The sequence below is a fragment of the Neopsephotus bourkii genome, unplaced genomic scaffold (assembly GCF_033783945.1).
Source record: "Neopsephotus bourkii isolate Nb327-2 ecotype Australia unplaced genomic scaffold, CSIRO-AGI_Nbou_v1 NB_659, whole genome shotgun sequence".
In the NCBI taxonomy this organism is placed as follows: domain Eukaryota; kingdom Metazoa; phylum Chordata; class Aves; order Psittaciformes; family Psittacidae; genus Neopsephotus; species Neopsephotus bourkii.
Genome location: NW_026901158.1, coordinates 9,218,802 through 9,235,620, shown reverse-complemented (window position 1 = coordinate 9,235,620; position 16,819 = coordinate 9,218,802). Strand labels below are relative to the sequence as shown.

The window sequence follows — 16,819 nt, the reverse complement described above, 5'->3', positions numbered from 1 at the left end:
TGAGGAGTTCTGCATTTCTTGGAAATTGAAGCATTTGTCACTTTTCTTGGACACGATTTGATGAGGGGGAAAGTATTAGGTTAAAGCAATCAAATATATTACCGTAAAGTATTTATGCAGCTTATAAGGCATATTTATCTTAGAATAAATTGCTGGCAGAGGTACTTGGTAGGGGAGAGATTGGTAGAAATAATACTCATAGCCACAAAGCCAGTTTCAGCTAAGAGTCTCAGAGTGTGTAGTGTATATCTCAATTTTAAAGGGATTTATTGGTATTAAAAGGATTTCAAACCTAGTTTTGAACTCACAGGACTTTAGTCTGTGAGTTCAAAATGAAAGGGGGGCGGGAATATATAAACATAATTTGTAAAACTGAGTCTGAATGCCTGAAAGCTCTCGATGCTCTTATGATGACAGATAGATAGATAGATAGATATTAGATAGATGTCATTGCTTTGCTGAATGGGTATAGAGCAGTGCAGCGATGTTAAATGTCTTACTTGAAATCTCACCATAGATCAGCTGCAAATTGAAGTTTAAAGCCATTGATCCTATTTTCTATTTTCTTACTATTATAGTAACAGGAACTGGAACTGGATGAGCTTTAAGGTCTCTTCCAACCCAAACCATGCTGTGATTTCTATGAAGACTTTTTAATTTCATTATGTTGATATTAGGTGATATTCCTTATGATTGTTGTCCTTCTGTCAGCCTTTCATAGCACTGCCCTTGAATTCTGGGACCTTCAATAGTCCTCCTATGTGCTTCTGTTGTTTGCAGGATTCGGCGCCTTTTCCACTACATTGTCAACCTGCGCTATTTCGAGATGGTCATCCTCATAGTTATAGCCCTCAGCAGCATTGCCCTGGCTGCAGAAGACCCTGTCCAAGCCGAGTCACCAAGGAATGATGTGAGTACCAAGCAACATGGCCAGAACAAAGTTGTTCTGCTTCTCCCAGCAGTTCTGCACAAGGCATGTCCATTCCAATCCCTAAAAGGTAACATGGTGCACTGGCAAGTGCAGAACTGGAGCTCTGCACACTCAGATTAGCTTGCTTCATTATCAAAACGTTCACAATTCCCATCTTTTTCTACTGCTTCAACCAAATGAAAACTTGGAAATCACTGGTTTTATGACTGGTGTGACTTACAGGGAAGATACCTGCAAATCTTACACATCATTCAGCAACGGGAAAGGCTTCCTAGTCACAAGCCAGGGCTGACACTGCCCTAATATTCCCTTCTCCTGCCAGAGCAGTGCCCGAGGAAGTAAAGCCAGATACGGCTTTTTATCTTGGTGGAGCATGGCAGCAATATCTTAGAATTAGTAGCAAATATCCTTGTCCATGGATATCAAACCAAACTCAGCGTCTTCATAGATGGGTGCTGTTACAAGCAGAAGCAGGAGTATGCCACCTTGAAAATGAGAGCATCTTGCCCAGGAGCGTTCATAAAGCAGACAGCTGGGTGTCTGTCTCTCAAGCACATTCACAGAGCTAGTTACAGCTGCATGGACCACTGACAGTCGACAGAACTGAAGATGATAGAAATTGCAAGATGCAGTTGACTGATTTGAGGCTCTTCAGTGTCAATAGTTGCAGTATCATGTGATATTTATATTGACCTAATATCCGTTCACTCTGTATAATGATACGAATCTGACTGTGAATAGGTGCATCCCATCCATATGAAATTTAGGAGATGGCTGGGTGTTTGAATGGACTGGTATTGAGTTTACCAGGATATGTGCTGAGAAGCCTCTGTTCATCCACCCCTTCAATAGATTAAGGAACTGAATTGTTCATAGCACTGGCTGGCAGACCAGGTCAGAGCAGGAATTGCCTGGCCTGGCCTCCTGCTTCTGTATCTGGTTAGTTCTAGCTTTTTCCAGAGGAGGATCCACAAATTCCCATATCAATAATGAGCTGAAATAGCTGCGAGCAGTCTCTGTCCCTCATCCTTAATAACTGAGGAATGAGTTTTACAGAAAGGATTTTAGCACTCTCTTATTCTCCCAAGGTCTTTAATAGCACTATCATCAGCTACAGCAGAAGGGAAAACCAGGCTGCTACGCAGATGCTGGTGAATAAGCTCTTTTATAAAGGATATTGAAATATTTCTATTTCAAATATCCAGTTTTGACTTATTAAAACTGCCATATGTGCAGGTGAACTGAAGCAACTCATGGGCATACACACTGCAGTCTGGCAAGGACTGGAAAACATGTTGCTGTTTAAATCAGATGATGCAAGTTTGTGCCTAAACTGTTTGAAAGCCTCCCATGAGATATTTACTTATTAAAGCAAATAGACTGTTGCTAGAACAGACTCTTTGCTCATGTGCAGCTTATTTCAATGTGTAATCTCCCCTAATCATGAGTTTCTCTTTCCCATTTAGGCTCTGAAATACTTGGATTATATATTTACGGGTGTCTTTACCTTTGAGATGGTGATCAAGGTAAGAAGGTTTCCAAGCAGAAAGGTTCACCTCCCCTTTCAGATGTACATATCTGCTTCTCTGAAGCTGGAGAAAGAGGGTGAAGCACTGCAAAGATCCCTGAGGTGCCTGGAGAAATGGTGGTGATGGAAAGCCTTACTTCCAAATGCTGTTCCTGGGTTAGGCAGTGCACAACAGATGCCTTTTTGAAGTGGCTCTTCTGGCTTCTTTAATCCCCCATTTTATAAAGGCAAATAAGGATATCTTTAGTAGGTTGTTGTGTAAGAGGATAAGAAATGTGTCTGATGCAGAAATGTCTGTGCATGGCTAACGACACAGGAGCTGATAGACTTTACTGAGACATGTCTGATTCTTCCTTTTTCCTTTGATGCTGACCAGGAATATTAACGGCAACTGATTCTTGGTCTGTCATGTCTCCAAAAGTTGAGGATTTATCTTTTTACTCAGTAGGGTGATAAGTTTTGCTAAGACCATGGGGAGGTAACTTTTGAGAAAGCACAATACTAATAAAGTAAGGATTTATTCTTGGGGTAGTGATGGAGTTAGTTTTTACTATCAGAGCGAGGTGCAAAAGACATGCAGAATAAAAACTGGATTTCCTTTGTTCAGTGAAAGGAATTGAAGCTATGTGAGAAAAGCAACCTTACATGGGCAGTGTAGAGCTCTCAGAAAATGACATAAAACCTAGCATGCACTTCAGGACTCAACTGTAGAAGACCTTCAGCAGCATTGCAAGGACAGGTTCAGTCTTGTGCAGAAGTGCAATATCCTCTGCCAGTTGTTAACTCCTACTAATACGGTAGGATTGGGGTAGAATGAAATCAAACTGGATGTTTCACACACAGACTGCTGCTACCAGAGATTAATGTCTATGCAGAGAGTCCTGTGTAGCAGTTAGGGCTGCTGTCTCTAGTGTTTTTGGTAATGGTTTATTGCCTTCAGCTTTGGTTTTGACAGAGCACTCAGTGCCTATTAGATGAGCAGCTTGACTAAGTATCCAGATGCTGTCCTGCTACTGCAAAGCCCTGTAGAAGAGTTTGTGAAGGGTCATTTGATCTAGGACATGCCTCTGTTCCTCAGTAGTGTTGATGTGGTACTTGTTTTATTAAAACTCTTTTCCTCTGTTTCTCCTGAAGATGATTGACCTGGGGCTGTTACTCCACCCTGGCTCTTACTTCCGTGACCTGTGGAATATCCTGGACTTCATTGTGGTCAGTGGGGCCTTGGTGGCATTTGCCTTCTCGTAAGTACATGTTCCTTCGCATCCCAGTTTCTAGGAAATAAGCTGCAGATGAGGCAGAACTAGGGCACAGCTCCAGTTGAAGTGCAGTGTTTGTGGCTCCGTTTCTCAGTGAAATGTTCAGTTTCTGTCCTTTATCTTCTCAGAGCTGGGGGAAAGCAAAAAAATAATTCCCTATATTTGTTTTGTAGAATCCCTTGAAAATTCTCCCAGCTTTAGGGGTTCATTCAAACCTTAAGCCAAAGATTTTTATGACTCTTTGGCCAGCTTCTTTTCAAGGACACATGGGAACAGTTTGTGGCAGTCCAGTGTCTTCAGGCAGTTGTTTTAAAACTTGTCCTCACTATAACAGAACGGTTAACACAATCAGCTGAGAAGTCTGTGAACTCTTTACAACCTTATTTCTAGAGTCATCGATATTTCTGGTTCACAGACCTTTGGTGTTTCTCCTCCTCCTCTCTCATTCAGGGTACTTTGATTTCCAGAGAGTTTCACTTCACAGGTTAACTGCACCCTCCCTGAAACACAGCTCTCTACTTAGGACATTAAAGAAGCACATAGAGCATTATTTAGTGCCATGGAGGATTTTGAGCAACAGTCACAGAAAAACTGCCTTTTAAAAATGAAGATAGTTTTTCTTTTGAGCATTTTCAAATGAAGAGAGCAGAGGAAGAACAATGCAGGTTATTCAGAACTTGGGGAGCTCAGATTTGGAAGATGGAAAGAAATTTTCCATGTGTAGTTGTTGCCTATGAAATAATTGTATTGCAAATGTTTTCCTGAGACATTCTAGGAGATGACCTGGAAACAGACTTGGCCAGTTTAATCTTCTGCTAGATTAACCTTGAGTAATTACATGAACATTTAGCAGCCCATGTGCAAATTGCACTCACTTGTTTATTGACATTATGATTAGAGAAGGTGAAGGAATTGTTTTACTTGCTAATGAGAAAAAACATTCACCTTTGTCAAGGAACTGTGGAATTATCTTGTATATTCTTGACTGCAAGTAATTTTTAGGCAGCCAGCCACATCCTTTTATGTGCTCTGCTGATGAAAAGGACTGCCATGTCCCTTGCAGCGCAAAAAGTTTACTGGGACCTTTTTGGGAAGGTTGGCCTGGAGTATTTCTTGAGTTTTTCATTTTCTGAGGTGTCAAAGCTCTTTTCACGTGAAGGCTGTGAGATCTTCTATTCATTTTAGATCTTCTGTTCTTCATAGCAAATGCTGGACAAAAAGCCTAAGCTAATTTCACCAAGGAGTTGATGGACAGAAGGAGATGGTATTGACATTGTCAGTATGATTTGTGAGCCGGTTGAGGAGTGACACTTCGGGGATATTGGGGTCTGGGCTTTCTGTGCCCAATCCTACGCCAAAGAATTTAGATCTTGGAGCAAGTCATGTCCAATACAAGTTTCTCAAAGGAATTCTGCCCTCCCTTCTTCAAAGGCTTTGTCCTTATTCATTGGAAATTTGATTTTCGGAGGAGCTGACTGCTCCTTTGTAAACAAGATCATCTTGAGATGGAATTGCTGGACTGGTGAATGCCTTGCTTACCTCAAATTTGACATCCCAAACGAGGCTGCTTTCTAAGATTGACCAGATATGTGTGTAGCTTGGTTTCCCTGCACATGTGTTTTATTAACACAACATCTTGCACAAATGGATGTGATCAGACTGAGTCAAGCAAAAACTTACTAAAAGAAGTATAGCAAATTTACAGAGCTCCTCTAAATTGAAGAGAGGTAGAAAAGAACAATAGTATTAGACACAAGTATTAGTTTGCAAAACAATATTACCCAAGTCCATCATTCACTGAGAATTACCCTTTTCTGTTAAGAATTCAAACTTACAAGACAGACTGGGAGAAGAGGCATTTTGTGAGCCTTTCAGAGCAACTCCATGTGCTGCGAGAACAGACAGCAGGGTTTGCCTTTAAAACATCTTCTTTTTGAACAAGATTTTCTTAGGGACAAGTTAAAATAAGTAATTTTAAATCTTTCTGAGTCTTTTTGTGCTTAAGTTTTCTATTGCTTGCATTGGCCATGAATATCTACCAGCACCTCATCGGCCTCTAAATAAATTACTTGTTACATCCCCAACTGTGTTTCATAATATTTTGCCCCTAGCTGCTTCTGTTTTACATGCTCTTTGAGTAAGCATTGAGCAGGGATTTGCAGAAAGCCAATGCATTAAATCTGCCTGCCTCTTTATTGTGTCCTAGATTAAAGTGAGTCAAACCTATTTCTGAGACCTGGGGAAATCTGAATTACTTCTGTGGTTTTTATTATGGCTGTAACCTCTTCTACATGCCCATGTTTCATCAGGCAGGGAGTGCTGACATCCAGTTCTGAGAACACTGCAGTGTCTCTGCTCGAACCTGTGAGCAGGAATCCAGTCACTCATACGAGATAATTTGTGTCTGTTCCCCCAGTTCAGTTATGAACACTATCAAGTCTCAGACTGCTCAAATGAAAATAGTCACCTCCTTAGCTCAACTGCATGGTTTGGTTAAACCAGGCGGATGCGCCAAGCCTGCTGAAGTTGGATAATCCTGAAAAAGAGCTTTTGGAGAGCAATCTGAGTAATCTTCCCCATTTTATTAGTAGTTTTTTTCCTAGTAAACACTCCAGGCCAATCACTCAGCACCAGTGTCACTGTAAAAATGTATTTAATGTGGCTGTTACCAGGTTGTTTGCAAGAATACGTGATTGCCACTCAGTGGGTGGGATTTAATTCATGCGTGTTCTTGACCTCACTGGTGTCCAGTGAAGGTGATATGAATCAACTTCTTCCTGAATAGGCATGTCACTGAAAAAGCAGGAAAAACAGAGCTTCCTGAAAGCTTCCATCTGGAAATGCATCCATATGGAATATTGCAATAGACTATTTGTTTAGGCATATGAGATAGTATCAGTGGTTGCTGCAAGGTTCATAAAATCCATCTCAGTCTCTCAAAGCAGCTATCAGTCTGCTTTGTGCCTGGAGCTGTTTAGAAGCTCTTCTGTGCTTGACTGTACTTCAAAGCAGTAAATACACTTTAAAACAAGGCCCCCAGTGAGATGCTAGAACATCAGTAATACCAATGATGGTGATAATAAAATAATGTCTTCTATTTAACAATGTATTTCAAACAGAAATTCCCTTCTTTTTCTAAACATACCACAAACACACAGACATGTTTTGGTCTTTAGGGAAGTAGAATTAGAGGAGCTTAAAGCAAGCTAGCAAATTTGTCATCAAAATTTGTCAGCCTCAGGTGTAAACTGTATTTGTTCAATAGAAACAGCTGATGAACAGTCAAAAGAGACTGTGTTTTTTGCATTTTCCACCACAGAAAGGTGGCTGAGCTGCACAGAATCTCACACAGCTCTTTGGAAAAGCAAGCAGCATTTGCCAAACAACCAAGGTTATTGTCTCCCAGAATGTAAGGAGGAGGGAGGTAGATTCTTGCCCTCTCTTGTCAGGTAAAGGGCTGATGCACCATGGGGGATGTGTGGCAATATCCTGTACAACCAGCTTGTTGCTTCCTTGCTTGTTCTTATGAAGATGGAGTTGGTGGGTGTGGGACAGGGGATGGGAATATCTGGCAGCCCATATCTCTATGTGCATGGGGGACACTGTATAGCTTTACCTTTCTGTTTGTCATTGACTCTGCTCTTTCTTTGTCTTCTTCTTGCTGGAATCTCTCTCTAGGAGTTTCATGGGGTAATATGTTATTCCTGTCTCTTGCTGCACTGTTATGCCTGTCAACTGTGTGTACACACACTTGCCACTGTGGAAACAAACCATGTTACACCCATTGCATCGACTCCTTTGTGCCTTTATTACTCATTATTCAGTGAAATGTATTTCCCCTTAACAAACCTCATTCATCCTAATTTTCCTGAAGCAGAGGATAGAAGCAGACTAGAAAGAAAATTAGACCAGAGAGTCGGAAACCATGATAAGCAGATATATTGCACAGAAAAGATTTGAGGGGATGGCTTAGTGGATTCATTGTTAATATGGGAGCTTGCAATTCAGGAAAATCCTAATAATGAGGTTGAAAGAAGCAATTTTATTCTTAGAAGACTTCATCTCTAAACTGCATTAACAGTGCTAGAAGCTTCAGGACTAATTTTGTGCAATCTGGGCAGTGTGACTCAGCTGGGAATCAGGCTGTCATCCTCTGACATTGAACAGTCTGACGTGAAAACACAGTGTGGAGAGCTTTTTGAGAGGTTGGCAGGGGCAATTTGTAAAGGAGGAGGTAGCAAAAGTTGCGTTTAACCATCTGAAAGGAGGTGGAAGTGGTGGTTTTGGTGCAGTACAGCACAGATTTCCTTTGGGGATTGAAGAGGAGGAGGAGCTGCATCTTCTCATGCTGTGATTCCAAGCAGGGCAGGAGCTGGGTTGGCTCCTCTGTAACAGATAAGCCAGAGATGCAATGAAATGGGCATAAGGATGTGGACCAGGAAACTGGGCACTTGTTTCTTTGCTCCATCTAGGAAACCAGATCATTTAAACCTTGGCTTTGTGCTTGGGCAGAGTTGTGTGACCTCATTTAGTCTTTGGTGGAGGAATTTAAAGCTGAGAGAGTTGGGATTGTTCAGCCTTGAGAAGACTCTGGGGAGACCTTATTGTGGCATCTCCGCACTTAGAAGGGGCTTATAAGGAAGATGGGGAGAGGCTTTTTATCAGAGCCTGTTGCAGCAGGACAAGGGGTGATGGTTTTAACTAAAACAGGTTGCCCAGAAAGGTGGTGGATGCTCCATCCCTGGAAACATCCCAGGCCAGGCTGGATGACGTTCTGAGCAACCTGATCTAGTTAAAGATGTCCCTGCTTACGGCAGGGGGGTTGGAATAGATGAGCTTTGAAGGTTTCTTCCAACCCAAACCATTCTATGAGTCTATGAATTCACGTTCTGCCCTGGAGATCTCAGGCAATTGCACAAGGTTGTGACTCCTCCTGACTGAATATTTGATGGCATGAGTCTGTGACATCCATGTCACGTGAAATTAGAGGTGCTGACAGGAGCAACAGAAACAAGAAACTTCCATTTTAAAGAGCTATTAATTTTTTATAAGATCTTTTATTTATTAAAGGAAAAAAAAAAGGCTATGTCAAGCTCTTTTAAAATATTTTTAATGTTTTAAATAGCAGCAAATTGCCCCCTGCAAAACCAGAACTGGCCTAATGCGATTTATTTCCTTGTGGTGTTCTCTTGTTTTAAGCCACTGGGCTCCTGTTTGCTGTCTGTCTTTATCTCTTCTGAGGCTCTTCTGAATTTTGCAGTCATTATTCTGCAGTCATCTAAGATCTTGTTCCTTTCAGAGCAATGTATTTCTGCTGTGAGAAATACTCTGGTTAAATGTGTGCTTGAATACACCCTTTGACTGAATACTAGTTCCATCTGGACTTTTTATTTTGTGGGACATCTGGCTTTGTTTTAGAGTGGTTTATAAATCTGTATTGGTAGAAGGGTTCTTAAAAACACTGAAAACAACCCTTAGGGTTTTATTTGATAGGTTCGAGAAGCTGCAGATCCATTTAATTAAAACGCGATTTGCATCACTACAGTTTAGAGTACCAGTCCTATAAAAGAAACCTCACTGCTAGGTTCTGCTATAGAGGAACCTCACTGTGGCAAGAAATCAGAATGATTTCTCAGGATCAATATGTGACTGAGACCATAAATCCCATTAACATTTAACTGGCTGTGTTCTTTATTTGCTAAGGTGCCCGAAAGGGGGAAAAATAATAAATCAACCCTTCCTCATGACCTTCATTCGGGCATAAGGAATTTAGTAAAACCGGAGCTGTCTGCTGTTCACCTCCAGGCTCTCAGTGCAGTCATCCACATGCATCCTGTTGTGAAGGAAAAATAGCTTCTCTCATAGACCCAGGAGGGAGGATTTGTTCTGTCCCACTCTGTCCCACCTCTCCATTAGTCCCCATTGGGTCTGTTTATCCTTCCTAGATATATTAAGCCCACAGAGGTTGTTGCTTCAGGCTTGGAGCCAGCTCTGTGAGACTCGAGCTTGCTCCTTCAGAGCCAAGAAGTGTCTCTGTTCTTGTCTTGAGCTTCCTTTCCAGGAGGCCTTACTAGTTCGGTTGCTATTTAACACATATGCATGGCAGTATAGAAGATAGGTATTTAGGTTTCCTGGAATCAGGAGCACTGGAAGACATCATGCAAAATATCCTGTGGTTCTGTTTGAACCCAGGTGATGACTCTTGAGTTTATTAGTTCAGTTGCTACCTGCCAGTGCTGTGCTGCTAAGTTGGGGCTCTGTGTGTTAACCTGCAAACCAGAAACATGGCCACAAATGATCAACAATTGAACACAGCTCTGGGCCAAGGTATCCCACCTCCTTTTTTTCTCCTGCTGCCCCAACCACGTGTCCCTTAACCCTTCACTCTTCTCTCACCATTACTTCTCTTAGTTTCCACCTCTTCACTCTCCCCTGGCTTCCCCACGTAGTTGAACTCCAAATGGCTGGGGAGCATGGAGAAACTCACGTAATTTCCTTGGTCTTCCAGAGGGTGAAGGGACCAGGAGGGGCAGCCAGGTTGATGGACATGGGCTGGGTGACCGTCAGCCATGGGCACAGGCTGGCTGGCCATGCTAGGTGGTATCTCCTTCCCGGTTACCTATTTCCACTTCTCCTTCCCTCCTGCCACCAAATGTCCTTCTCAAGAGGCTGAACAGATGGTTTTGCAGCCAGGTTATCACTGAGGATCTGACACAGCTGCCTGAGGAGTAGGTGGGCTCCAGTTTGGGCAGCTCAGCTGGAGGCTATGATGACAAGGAGGTGGCTGCAATGCCCATGCAGGATCATTGTTTGCTAGAAGCTGGTTGAAAGCCAGTTGACAAAGCCAAACATGGGCCAGATCTTCATTTGCACTGAAACCTGAAGAGAAAGTCAGTAAAAGCTGTGTTTGCAGTATCTGCTGCATCTCAACCAGATTAAAGTGTTTGTAATAAGAATGAAAAATGATTTCTTTTAAATATATAATAGTTACTTTGTGGCATAAAATCAGTCCTGTGACTCCATGAGTATCAGTTCAATCACCTGGATGTACAGCTGTGCCAGCAGTCAGGCATGATTAAAATGGTTCTAAAGCAGACCTGAAAGATGAGATAGGGAGAGGACAGGTAAACCTCCATCCTGTTTCCCTACCCTCCATTCCTATTAAATCGTGCAAAGGCAGCTTGTATTCTGTGTATAAGTCATGGGGATGCAGCCCATGGCCCTCCAAAAATTCCTTTTTTTCAGTGCTTATTGCATTTCAGGTCACCTGCAGTGACTGGTAATTGGAGAAAGAGACCAGGTTGGAGGCAAGAATGTGTGTTTCTAGGTTGCAGACTCAGATCCAGTGCAAGTTTTGAGTAGCACAATATTAGCATTGAGTTATTAGTCTTTTAGTAGTAGGTAGATTGCAAAAGGGCACCTTCCAGGGCTGAGCAAGGTCAGACAGCCATAGAACTAGATGGTTTCTTCCACTCTTGGTGCTTATCCCTTAACACCATGCACAGAGCTGGCTGCTAGAAGGGTGGGGAAAGCTTTGTGGTCCACTACCTGCACATCTCCTGTGGGTCTCTTGGGTTACTTGCATTTCTATTGCTTTGCTGTTGGAGAAGAGGAATGTTTAGCAAACTGGAAGAGCATAGAATAGGTATAGCAACATCTATTCCACGTGTTATTCATTCACACCTGTGTTACCTCAATACAGTCTCAGCCCCAAACCTCTAGTCATGATTAAAACTGTTAAAGATTTTCATCCCATTTTTCACTCCATAAGAAATGAAGGGGAATGTCATTGTTTTGCTGTTGGGTTGGAAGGAGATATAACCGTGTCTCTTTTATTTTACCTTGGAAGTGCATGAGGAAAGGAACTCTGTCCTTCCCCTAAAAACCTCTTACTGGTAACAACAGGAACGGTCTCAAGTCTTGCACTCATGTTTAACAAAAAACTAAAACCAAAATGTGACTTACAGCACCTGCATGTTTAAGTGGGAAGTTCCCTAGCACTGTTCCAGGCATGTAATATGCTGTCATATTACATGTTCCAGCATGGGTTTGGTAGCATGACTTCTAAGAGAGACTTGAGGATGAGAGTATGAGCATGGAGCAGCTCTGGTCCCCAGGAGAGCTCTGTCCCTCACCATGAAGTCACCACTCTGGTCTCTGCTTGTCTAGACACAGCGTCCCTAGAAGGACACAGAGGAACATCCTTCTGCCCCACCCAGGTGCCTGGGAGGCAGGAGAGCCAAGTGTGACTTCCCCACTTCTCCTGCCTGGGGCTGGGATGGATGCACTGAGCCTCTTCTCCTGGTGGCTGCAGCTGAGGGCTGCTGCTGCCCTGGCTCTGCCCATTGACTGGGTGGGAATTTGGGGCAGGAAGGTGACCAGTTCCTGGGTGATGTTCGGTGAGTAGCTGGGAAGGGAGTGAAAGCTGGAGAGCACGTGTGGGTGGATGCTGCAGGGACCATGTCCTGTCCACAGCCTTCCTCCTGTGAAGTGATGAACATGCCTCAAGTGGGCGTTCATCTGCAGTCCTCACTAGGATGGTTTGCATTTGTGTTGAGGATAGCAACCAAAACCTGCAAAAAAGCCCCAAACCAAATCAATTCCACAACCAAAGCCACACTGGGGACCTATAGATGCTTAGTTAATGACCTGAGGACCAAACTTTTCCCTCTGTTGTTCTTGTGCCTTTTATCCCTTGCAGAGGAACCAAAGGCAAGGACATCAACACGATCAAGTCACTACGAGTTCTGCGAGTCCTAAGACCTCTGAAGACCATTAAACGGCTGCCAAAACTAAAGGTTAGAGAATAACCACAAATCTTTCCTTCTCTGGAGGTTTACAACTGAGCTGAGGGGAAGCTGATGGACTAAACTTATTCCAAGTTATTTCTGTTCTTTTTATTTCATTGCAATTAATCTCTTTGCCAGATTTATAAAAATAGCCATGCAGATGTTTAGCAAATGTCAAACACTTGTTTCTTTTGCAAACACTGTGTGCAATATTATGAATTATTGTGAACCCACATTAAAATCAAACATCTAAAAAAGGAAAAAGGAAAAAAAGCAAATAAATTAAATTACAGCTCATGAGTGTGATGCTAGAAATGATACAGGAGAAAATGGATTTTGGAGTGTTTGGCTTTCCCTAGAGAACTTCACATTAACATTGCAAGATGTCTGTCTAAAGAGAAGTGTCATTGCTGTATGAAGACTTCAACTCTGTTCATCTTTTCTGTTAAAGGATATATAACACAGGGTTTTGCAGCAGTACCCTTTCATCTCTAGGACACTGTGTTATAAAGTAAAACTAAAGTAATGGCCTGTGGTTGCTTCAACACCATTTCACAAATGCTTTGAGGCACAGCCAGCCCCTGGAAGCAGAGAATGGAAGGAGCTACAAGATTCAATTCAGTTTCTGCAACTCTTGAATATCTATTGGAGAGCATCTTCATGTGACATCACTGCTTGCATGCTCTTTCTGTGAGAGATGGGGAAAAAAGCAACGGGTGCATTTGCAATGGTGAAACTATGTCTGACAAATCCTGGTGCTGCATAGTGGCACATAATAATCAGGATCAGCTGTTCTATAGGTTTACTTTTGTCCTCACCCAAAATTCAGATTTAAATAATTTTGATTTTATGTGGCTTTATGCATACTATATTTACCTCAATAGATAAGGAGAAGTAATGTTGAACAATGGTCTTTAGTTGTTTAGAAGTTTGAAATGTACAGCTTTTAGGTCATAAACCTGTTGACAGTAGCTCAGGGTGCTGAAGGCTTTTCATTGAACATCTTTCTTATTTTCAAGCCGTTTTACAGAGTCATTTTACCACTTCTAGAGAAGCATTCAAAACTCTTTATATGAAGCAGAAGTCATATTCATAAGGTTTGTGAACTGAACCATGTTCAGTTCTGGGCTCCTCACTACAAGAGAGACATTGAGGTGCTGGAACAGGGCCAGAGAAGGGCAATGGAGCTGGTGCAGGGCCTGGAGCACAAGTGTGATGGGGAAGGGCTGAGGGACCTGGGGGGTTCAGGCTGGAGAAGAGAAGGCTCAGGGAGGACCTGATGGCTGCCTACAAGTGCCTGACAGGAGGATGGAGCCAGGAGGGCTGGGCTCTGCTCCCAAGGAACAAGGGATGGGACAAGAGGAAACAGCCTCAAGCTGCACCAGGGCAGGGTTAGATGGAGCTGAGGAACAATTCCTGCCCCAGAGGGTGCTCAGGCATTGGAACAGGCTGCCCAGGGCAGGGCTGCAGTCACCGTCCCTGCAAGTGTTCACACAGCCTGGAGACGAGGCCTCAGTGCCATGGGTTAGGGGTGGCCTTGGCAGTGCTGGGGTAAGGGTTGGACTGGATGAGCTTAAAGGCTTTTCCAACCTTGACATTTCTATGACTAAAAGTCTTCACAATTCTGTAATTCATTTTTTTCCTGACCACAGTCTTGTGTGCAATAATCAACAAGATTAATGGGGAGATTTAGAGATACTTCCAGTGTTTTAAATCAGGATTTCTGAGTTGCATCAGGAACTCAATTTTGTGAATTACTCACTTCCATTCAGAGAGACAGGAGCAGTATTGTACAAAAGCCATGATCAGGCAGTAAAACTGCTCCGTTTCTATTATTATGACAAACATCTCAGACTAAAATTAAACTGCAAATGACAATGAATCAGTGACCAATAACCACACCATAAAGGTATTTGAGAAGTTCTTTGCAGGGAGTTCAGAAGTGACATACGCTGACTGGATTAGTCACTTTGTTTTGAAAGACAGTTCATAAGAGAAATGTTATTCGAAGGATTTGGTTTGTATCTGGCATATTGTCCTTATTATTCAACAGTTCAAATAATGGTCAACAAGTCACATCTTTGATGAGGTTTAACTTGGTTGGTAACTGGGAGTAAATTAAACTGAAATGCATTTTATATTTCATAATTGTCTATGATTCTATGACTTCCATTACCTAGTTTTGGTTGGAAGGGACCTTAAAGCTCATCCAGTTCTAACCCCTGCCACGGGCAGGGACCCCTTCCACTGGAGCAGCTTGCTCCAAGCCCCTGTGTCCAACCTGGCCTTGAGCACTGCCAGGGATGGGGCACTTTTGTTTAAGACTGATGCAACTCAGTGAGCTGCGATTGTCTTTAAACCTTATGGGCGGCACCAGACAATTGAGTGGCACAGTCAAACTCACCAAGAAAGCAGGAGACGTAGGAAGCTTGTGGTGTTATTTCTCACAGCTGAAGCATGACTCTTGGTCAAACACTTGGTGTCCAAGTCCATAAAGACACCCATGGGTTGTAGGTTGGGTCATCACCCCTGGGTGCAATTAGATGCCAGATGCCAAGGTATTAGATACACTTCTCCTTCTTTTCAGCCCCTTAACCTTGCTCTCCTCCATCCCCAGGCTGTCTTTGACTGCGTGGTGAATTCCCTGAAGAATGTCCTCAATATCCTCATCGTTTACATGCTCTTCATGTTCATTTTTGCTGTCATTGCTGTGCAGCTCTTCAAAGGCAGGTTCTTCTACTGCACTGATGAGTCGAAGGAGCTGGAGAAGGACTGCAGGTATGGCTGACGACAGGGTCTGCAGGGGGTATCCTCATTTTGCTTTGGCAGCAGCAGCTCCCTGACTGCCCCAAAGCTTCAGCTGGGTACCTGCTGAGCTTGATGAGTCTCCTGTAAGTAAGAGCAGTGCTTCAGCACAATTACCCTAGAGGTGAGCTCTTCCTTTTGTTGTTTTAAAAGCTGCATCACTCTTGGCTCTGATCTAGTGGATGCTTAGTGATGCAAGGGAGCAGGATGCTTCCCCAGTGAGGACTAGGTGTGATTTTAAGCTAAGGAGTTTTTGAAGGGGTGGTGTGACTCCTTTCTACCTGCTGCCTTGATTCTTTGGGCTCATATGAATTAGAAAAGCAGAATGAATAAATAATCAGAAATGAGTTGGTAGGAAGTTAGAGCACTCTTAATTAGCTGGAAAAGGAGACAGTACTTGAATATCTTAAAAGCTCTGTCCTGTTTTGTCCTATGCAACAGACAGTCACATTGTATTACCACAACATGCATCTTTCTCACTTCCCTTTTTAACTGGTGCCCAAACCACATCCTCAGCACTGCCCAGGTCTGCCTTCGTTACCCCTGTTCTGCTCCCTGACAGGTGAAGGACACATCCCTGGTGGGACTACGTCCCTGTATGCAATAGCTGTGGAGACTGTTGCTGCAGCTCTGGCTTGCAATATGGCAGATGAATACGTTACAGAAAGGAATGTGAAATTACAGAGAGAAATGTGAAATTAGTGAAGAATGTATGTTGTAGGCTGGAGGGGAACTCTGCAGATGCCAGGATCCTTAGACCATAAGGACAGATCCAACCCAGAATTAGGAACCAGAGACTTTTCCGTAGCGAGCAGCACAGTTTTCTGTGGGTCAGACAATTTGGGGTCAGCATGCTCTTAATTGCTGGCTTTGCCTTATGAATGAATGTCCTGATTACTACTTCATTCATTTTTAGACCCTAGTCCAGTTCCCATGGCTCAAAATGCCTTGAACATGCCCTTTACATCTGTTACAAACCAAGGGGCTGTTTCTTTATTTGTCTTTAATACATGGCATAGTTGCACTCTGATCCTGGGGCTTTTCCATGACGCTCCGTGAGTCAGATGAAGAGGCTGATTTGGTTTAATTCTCTCAGTTTGAATTGCTGCTTTTTCCTAGGGGTCAGTACCTCGATTATGAAAAAAATGAGGTGGAGGCACAGCCCAGGGAATGGAAAAAATACGAGTTCCACTACGACAACGTGCTCTGGGCTCTGCTCACACTCTTCACTGTCTCCACAGGAGAGGGGTGGCCAACGTGAGTACACATGGCTCCAGGGTCAGTGATCATGGAGGAAATGGTATCTTTCCACAGCTCTGAGGGACACATAAGCAGCAGTGACCTGTGTAATAAGAACAGTATTTTCCCAGCTAAGCTTTTATTTCCCCTTGTGTGATTACTGGGTGAATCAGCAGCAGGGCCCTGCGCTTTCCTTGCCATTCCTCTGAGCTTGTACAAGGATGCTTAAGTGGTATTCAGTACTTAGTAGCTTGCTTGCTCCAGTGTTCTG

General features: G+C 43.1%; 1 protein-coding gene across 12 annotated transcripts in view; it reads left to right on the top strand.

The window, feature by feature from the left end:
- The window catches only part of CACNA1B (calcium voltage-gated channel subunit alpha1 B), a 296,644-nt gene that overhangs the window by 222,452 nt on the left and 57,373 nt on the right, over window positions 1-16,819 (top strand). For all 12 annotated transcript variants that reach the window (XM_061352969.1, XM_061352960.1, XM_061352959.1 and 9 more), the window contains 6 exons: window positions 781-910; window positions 2,398-2,457; window positions 3,594-3,700; window positions 12,417-12,513; window positions 15,122-15,282; window positions 16,429-16,566. In XM_061352969.1, coding sequence (XP_061208953.1) covers window positions 781-910; window positions 2,398-2,457; window positions 3,594-3,700; window positions 12,417-12,513; window positions 15,122-15,282; window positions 16,429-16,566 — 693 coding nt within the window. The remainder of the gene's footprint in view (window positions 1-780; window positions 911-2,397; window positions 2,458-3,593; window positions 3,701-12,416; window positions 12,514-15,121; window positions 15,283-16,428; window positions 16,567-16,819) is intronic.